This window comes from Engraulis encrasicolus, chromosome 5, assembly GCF_034702125.1.
Source record: "Engraulis encrasicolus isolate BLACKSEA-1 chromosome 5, IST_EnEncr_1.0, whole genome shotgun sequence".
Classification (NCBI taxonomy): Eukaryota; Metazoa; Chordata; class Actinopteri; order Clupeiformes; family Engraulidae; genus Engraulis; species Engraulis encrasicolus.
In genome coordinates this window covers 50,305,015-50,312,684 of record NC_085861.1, presented here as the reverse complement: position 1 = coordinate 50,312,684, position 7,670 = coordinate 50,305,015, and the positions used below count along the sequence as shown (strand labels likewise).

Below are 7,670 nucleotides of genomic sequence, written 5' to 3'. Positions count from 1 at the left end.
GGACTAGTAATCTGGCATACAGGGGGTTTTTTTGTGGGCAGAAAGTAGAATTATTACAGATCATTCTGTTCAATATGGACAGTGGACTAGGGGATATGCTGTATTTGGATGGGTGTCTCAGCTAAAATTGGCTGGGCCAGCTTTTGGTTCCTGTCCAGCCCTTACGGTCAGAGTGTGCATTTGGTGCACACTTGAATATGACTAATTCAGTAGAATAGGCTGTATGGCCCAGTTAACTTTAATTGCAGAACTTAAGAGCTACTCCCCCTGGTTGAACAATTCCATACAATTATTACATACTCTGCAAGCCAATCAACAACTCACGTTCTTTCTGACCTGGTCGTATGCTTTTTATTAACCATATACAGTATAGACATTTAATGGTCTCATGTAAAGGACTTGTTGTGTTTGGCACTGTTAAGGGTTATGGACTGTGCCTGTCTTTCAACTGGTTTGTTCTGGTTGAGGCCAATGCCTCTTTCATTTTTTCTTTGGCTATATTTATCCTTGCTTTGATTCTGTGGTAGAATCAGCAGGGGCCTTACATAAACAACACAACAATACAATACATCAACAAGTAAATTGTGCCACTGTTTGTTCTCTGAAACAGCTGGAATGTAATTGCACCGCATTCCCCCTGACCTGATTCACACTTCCAGTCAGGTCTCTACCATAGACCAGCATTGGATCGAGGCCCAGTATCTGACATATTTCAGGTTGCCAACATCATTAAAACCATGTTGTCCTAATAGTATCGATTCACCAAGCTTCAGGAAGCTTGGAATTTGAATCCAGAAAATGTGGCAGACACAATGCAAACAGTGGCAGATCACGCCCTGCCTTAGCAACATTTAACAAGTATATGACATTCAGTATTTGAGGTTATTAAACATCTTTAAAAACATTTTTGTCAGAACCTAGAACCTAGAAGTGTTGCCATAAATTCAGAGAATGTACAGTTAACACAACGCAAACAATGGCTGGGCACGATGCACCCTGCCTAAGCCAGACATTTAGCTAATTTGGGTCTCTATCCTCAAAACGACATAACATAAAGTGACCTTTTGTACTATATGTGTTTGTAAAAACCTATGCACCTATTTTGTAAAATGTTTTTGACCGGGCCATTTTGCCTTGTTATGTTTCATCATCTAGTGGGTGCGTATCTAGTGCATATCTTGCACATATCTCTGGGTAAACAACCTGATGTGTAGTTGTTTCCATTGTAAGGTGTAGTTGTTTCCATTTCCAAATTAGAATAAAGAACCACTACAGTTCTAACGCATGTTTTTCCCTGATGTTTTTAGTGCCACCATGTCTGCGACTGTATTCACAGACGCAGAGTCTGACCTTTGTGTGGACTATCAACTTGAAGGGGCTGCAGAAGGTCAGAAAATTGCGAAGGAGTTCACAAAATTCTCGGCGGAGGAGGCAGCTTCAAGGATTAAAAAGAACATTTACAGCTTGGAGCATGTGACTCTCAACATAGCCGTAACTGGAAATGCAGGTGCAGGGAAGTCGACCTTTGTGAATGCACTACGGGGACTAACCAATGATGATGAGGGGGCTGCCAAAGCTGGCGTTGTGGAGACAACAAGGATCCCTGCGCCATACCCGCATCCTACAATGCCAAACGTAATCATTTGGGACCTTCCAGGTATAGGCACTCCCAACTTTAAAGCCAAGACGTACCTTTCCGACGTGAAGTTTGAGCGTTACGACTTCTTCATCATCCTCACCTCAGAGAGATTCAAAGAGAACGACATAAACCTGGCCAAAGCGATCAAAAAGAAGAAACTGCTTTACTATTTCATTCGCTCAAAGATTGACAACGACATCACGGCAGAAGGCAGAAGAAAAGACTTCAATCAGGAACGTCTGCTTTCACAGATCAGAGAGGACTGTCAGAAGAACTTGAAAAGTGTTGGAGACCCCAAGGTCTTCCTCATCTCCTCCTTCAGTTTACAGGATTACGATTTCAACAATTTGATGGACACTCTGGAGAAGGAGCTTCCTGATGCCAAGAGGCATGCTCTCATCCAGTCTCTGCCGGTGTACTCAATAGAGGCCCTACAGAGAAAGAAGAAACACTTCCAGAGGATGATCTGGCTCACAGCCTTTGGCTCTGGTGCCATAGCTCTGGTTCCCATTCCTGGGATGACGCTGGTGTGTGACTATGGAATCGTCACTTCCTTTCTGGGGGACGTTTTCAAGTCTTTCGGCCTTGAAGATACGTCTTTACAGAAATTAGCCAAAAGAGTGGAAGGAATTGACTGGATGGACTTGAAGGCAGAAATGAAATCGACGTTCAAAGATGGGGTCACATCCACGGTGGTGGCGTCTTTCTTCAAAACTCCTTCGATGGCCGCCATTATGACGCTGAAGGGACTCATGAGTGCCGTCATCCCATTCGCGCAGCTACCAGCAGGTGCAGTGTCAGTGCCTATCATGCACTATCTTCTCAACCGAGGCCTCAAGGAAATGGAAGGGGATGCCAAAGCTGTGCTGGAAAAGGCGCAGCTTCACCACGTGTAGACTCCATAACACTATGCTGATGGAACTGACTGCACAGTATGCAGTGAGTCTGTGGTTTACAGATGCTTACGTAGAGTTTATTTGTTGTCCTTAATTCATGACCGTGGAACCGATGGAACAGGCTACAGAATGAACCCATTGGATGGGTGATGGTAAGAGTTTTATCTGTCCGATTCCGGGCTCAAGTCCGTTTTTTCTATGGATTTGGACTTGTCTGGGACTCACTATTAGTTGGACTCTGACTTGTCTTGGACTCAGACACTGGTCTTACTAAATAGGATTTTGGACCCATTTTTGTCTCGGACTCAAACTTCTTTGAACTCGGCGTTGTCTTTGATTTGACTATTCTTGTTTTGGACTTGGACTCTACAAAGGTAGGCACTTGACTACAGCCCTGGTCATGGTATGCTGTGTACAAATGAATAATGAAATTTCAATTCAATTCTTTATTTACATCAGACACAAAATGCATGGTTCACATCAAAAATAAATATATACAAAATTGTGAATAAGTGTAGACCTGGACATAGTAACAAATTCAAACAAAGGGTAGAGGTTATGATAAGTATTTGCAGAACTACACAGATGTCAAGTAAGATTTTTGACAGGGTTGAGCTTTCTTGTGAGAGTGGGAACAGTTGAAGGTGTTTTTTTTTTTTTTTTTTTTTTAAATCTACCACCTTCAGTATTACCTTGTAGTTACTTTGATTATCACATCCATGACCAACTGATTTTGGAGTTAGTCTTGAGATCAGAAGGTTGCAGGTTTGTAATCCACCCTCTGGAAGAAATGATATGGTGTCCCTACACCTTCATTCATACATGTACCCCTAAGCAACGCAACCCTAACACGTTGCTCCATGGACTGTAACCAATATCTTTTGCCTAAATACTAACTCTGAGTCACTTTCGATGAAAGTGTAAGCTACTTTTAGGCACCCAAATGTACCATAATAGTGTGTGCTTTCTTTGGTACTGTATGTACAGTAGTGTCCTACTTGTCTGAGTGCAGATTTGTGAAGGTGTGTTTTAACTTCAATAAATCACTATCAACTACCCTGAGGACATTTACCTACGCTACCAAAGATGCCAAGAAACCCACATTGGATTTAAAACCATGATATTTTTTACACACAAAGGCTAATGGAGTACCGGGGGCATGGTATCAAACTCTGTATTCTGGCAGCCCATGACCCAACAATCAAGTGGCAACTAGTTCATACTGCCCTACAAAGGCAAAGTGCGGTAACTACTACTACGGCAACATTGAAACAGACAAAGCATGCCTTCTTGGTAAGTCTTGGTATTAGATTGGATTTTGTGGTTACTGCAAATTTCACAAAGCAATATCTCTATAACAGGGCACATTTGAACCATAAGGCTTTGGCGCAATGTAACGGAGGTTTAATGAAGACCATTTTCAGACTAAACTCAATTTTGTCAAAATATGCAGTTACATACTGTAGTTTCGTAGTGACATAGACAAAATATGTAGTTAGTGCACTTTGTGTTTGTAGGGCAGCATAGTGGGGCACCCAGCCCCATGACCATGAGTGGGGAGTAGCTCTGTGGAGCCAAGATGACTGACTACTACTGTGGGTGCAGTTAACGAAGCCAATTGGAGCCAATTTGGATTGATGCCAATGTTTGGTCCACTAGGGGGAATTCTTTCTCTGCATTTATCCCATTTGGACTAATGAATCACAATGAAGTACACACACTAGTCCGTAGCATTGGGCTGCCTGCTGAGTGGCGCCCGGGGAGCAGTGTGGGGGTTAGGTGCCTTGCTCGGCCGTGGTCCGGTCGGGCATTGAACCAGGAACCTTTGGGTTGCCAACCCAGTGCTCTAACCACTGAGCCACGGCTGCCCCGCCCAGCTGTTAGGGCTGCACAGTTAATAACGAATAATCGAAAATCGTGATATAATCGGGATATCGACATCAAGATTCTGTTCACCTTAGTTTCATGCTATTGCCTTTTACATAATTATTACCTTTCATTTTATTTTGCTCATCCTGTAGATAAAAATCAGTCTTGGTTATATTTCATTTTGTTATAATATATATTTTTTAAATCAGCAAAAATCAATAATCCTGATTAATAATCGTGATTATGAATTTGACCCAAATAATCGTGATTATGATTTTATCCATAATCGTGCAGCCCTAGGTGCAGTGACAATGCAGTCCTAATCCAGCACACAATATACGCAAAAGATGTACCCTCCCATCACATGTGAATATGTGACTGGATCAATCAGGGCATGGCACCAGCGTTACCATATTAGCGACTTTGTCGCTAGATTTAGCAACATTTTGACGTCTCTGGCGACTAAAAACCAAATCTAGCGACGTTTTTGTGCATCTGGCGACTTTTTAATTTGTGCATTTTCAGTGGCAAATTCATTGTTTTCAACATAATTGTGACTCTGCACCGCCGTCAGAAGCATTTCCCACGGTAAACAGGGCTGCAGATTAGCTCTGATCTCCATACAGTAGCTAGCACCGCCCACAGAGATTCTTTAAGTATAGAGATATGCCAATGCAATAGGTTGCTATGGGCACCTAACATGACCAGGTTCCGGTCTGCCTAAAGGAGCGTGTCATAATACTCCTAGCATTGAATAGAACAGTCCTTAGGTCTGCCTAAAGGGGGATTCCCCCTTGCAATAATAGAACCCGGAAACAATGGACCAATGGAACCTCTCTCTCTCTACTCTCTCTGCCGCCCATTTGTACTGTGGATGAAGGCATTTGGGCACGTTTTCTGTAGATCAGCGCACTGTGCGTGACGCTGTGACGTCATACGTAACGTCATGACGTCATCTAGCGACTTTTCAGCGAGCCAATAGCGACTTTGGCTGATTTTCTTTTGGCAACACTGCATGGCACTGCAACCCACAAGTAGTGCCAAAAGGAGGGGTGACTGTCTCTGTTAAGCCCCATTGGGAAACTCCAACTCCCATTGTCATTGTGACACAGCACTCCACAGCACAGAAGTGAACACTGTACACAACAAAATTGCATTCATGCCTCGCCCTCAATGGCGCCCCAAGGGAGTAGTGCAGCGGGACGGTACCATGCTCAGGGTACCTCAGTTATGGAGGAGGATGGGGGAGAGCACTGGTTAATTGCTAGCTGTACATTATGCCAGTCCTGTGCATCAGTGCTCTGCAAAATAAACTATCTATATCTATGTAGTATATGAATGTAATATTGTCGTAAGTTTTGAGACAACATTTCTTCATTAATATTTACAATTATTTATTGGAAATTAACATAATATATTGACATGTATAATATCTTCATTTTAGAGGGTTTACTCTTTAGTTTTCTGTGTATCTACAACTAGGGCCTTTTTCTCTCTGAGTCCACCAAGGACAGCTGCCCTGTCGTAAACTTAGCTAGGTGTCGGTTATCACACAGCCACTTGGGCTGGAGTTAGTGAGTTGGTTAGGTCCACTGGCCACAGACACTTGGTCTGGGCAATGCAATACTCAGGATTGACCAGTTCCTTATTTGAGTTAAGAGTCAGTTAGAGGCTGAGCTGACCATGTTTGAGAATGTATTCTTGTACTGAGTTTGGTACTGATGTGTTGTCCTTTTTGGGTCTTGAACATGTAAGATGATGACATCATGTGTGGTTTAAATACTGTTCTCAGATGCAGTTTAAGAGAACGGTTGGGGCAAGGATAGATTAGGTTCTGAGCAGGGCCTTGTCCCTGGCTCAGAACAAACCGTTCTCACTTAGAGAAGAGCTGGGGACAACTGGAGATGTGCTTGGCGGATGGGCGCTAAAGCCCTGATCCTGATGCTAAAGGCACTCATTATGGTATTCTAAGGGTTAACTGAATTGCTCTCTCACTTGCAATGTACAATAAATTGGTAATCTCTTGGCAAATGGACTTCTTCTCCTGAGTGATTTATGGCTGCTTCCTTCTCTGTTCTCCTGCACAAAGAAGGGTAATGTATACTTATGGCTGATTGAGTCCACTTAACTAATAGGCTAATAATAACTAAGTATGTAATAGTGATAATAATGTAGAAGTACTTGGGTATTAATTATAAATTTAGTAAATAGGTAAACATACACGAGTCAGATGGCGGGTGGTTATCCATTGTGCAACTGGCAATAGCCCAGATTAATTCTTATTAATTAAATTGGGTTATATCTTATTTATTGGCCCAGCTAATAATCTTAATTAGCAATGTGGGTTAATAAAAAGAACAACAATATCTATAGGAATCAGTGATGGGCTCAACTCAACAATCACCCAAGATTTCAAATGCAGCAACTCCCTGCAACTCTGGTTGGGGACAACACAGTTTTGAGGTAATGACAGCTGGTCTCCTGGAATAGCTGACTCTTGCCAGACCCTTGTGTATTTCCACTCAGCTTTGTGAGCTCACAAACCTAGCCTGATTATCCACGATTTTCAAATCTCTTCGAGACTTGGTCTGACCAAAAGCATGACAATTAACGTTTCTCAAACAGCATTGTTGACCTGCCTCCCTAGGTTTGCTACCAGTTGACTGGTTTCCAACAAAGTGGGTGGAGTTCCCAATTTTTCTGGCCTGAGAAGCGACGTAGAAGGTGTTGCGTCACTAGGAGGGTGCGGCTATCAGAAACCAGCCCCGCTCCGAAACCAAAATGCTGTATAACCAATGAGGATGACAGGATTTTCAGAGATGTGATATGGTCAAAATTTCAACATAGCGGAGAAGGGAAAACAAAGTGAAACGTGACAGTTGTTTCATTAACAATGGCAGCTCACATGGACTGACTCATTGACATTGATTCTGTAATTTTGATTGTATTTTCAGATCTGTGAGAAGTTTAACCAGCAGCTCATTAAAAATGTCAGACAGCTGTTTCCCAAATCATGTGCAAGGTTATTTGATGAAACCTCAGTTTCAGAGACCTATGCCTATGGCATAGCTCCAGATGGATATTGTGGAGCCCATTCATAACCCATTCATCTGGCGAGAGTCAGGTTGTTCTTACTTTGCTATTTCTGAGCTGAAGCAACTCATATGCAACTAGAAATGCATTCTCACAGAAAATGCTGGAAGCGGGCTTGCCTTTTGGGGCAGAGATGAAACAAAGTACTATTGAGAAAACAAAGCTAAAAGAAA

At 42.6% G+C, this 7,670-nt stretch overlaps 1 protein-coding gene across 1 annotated transcript; it reads left to right on the top strand.

The window, feature by feature from the left end:
* Positions 1-1,314: 1,314 nt before the first annotated feature.
* LOC134449832 (interferon-inducible GTPase 5-like) lies at positions 1,315-2,535 on the top strand. Its single transcript, XM_063199940.1, has one exon. The coding sequence runs from the start codon at positions 1,315-1,317 to the stop codon at positions 2,533-2,535; it is 1,221 nt and encodes a 406-aa protein (XP_063056010.1).
* The last annotated feature ends 5,135 nt before the right edge of the window (positions 2,536-7,670 follow it).

Bases quoted from the DNA above. Each gene is read 5' to 3' on its own strand.
- LOC134449832 (XM_063199940.1), top strand. From the start codon at position 1,315: ATGTCTGCGACTGTATTCACAGACGCAGAGTCTGACCTTTGTGTGGAC.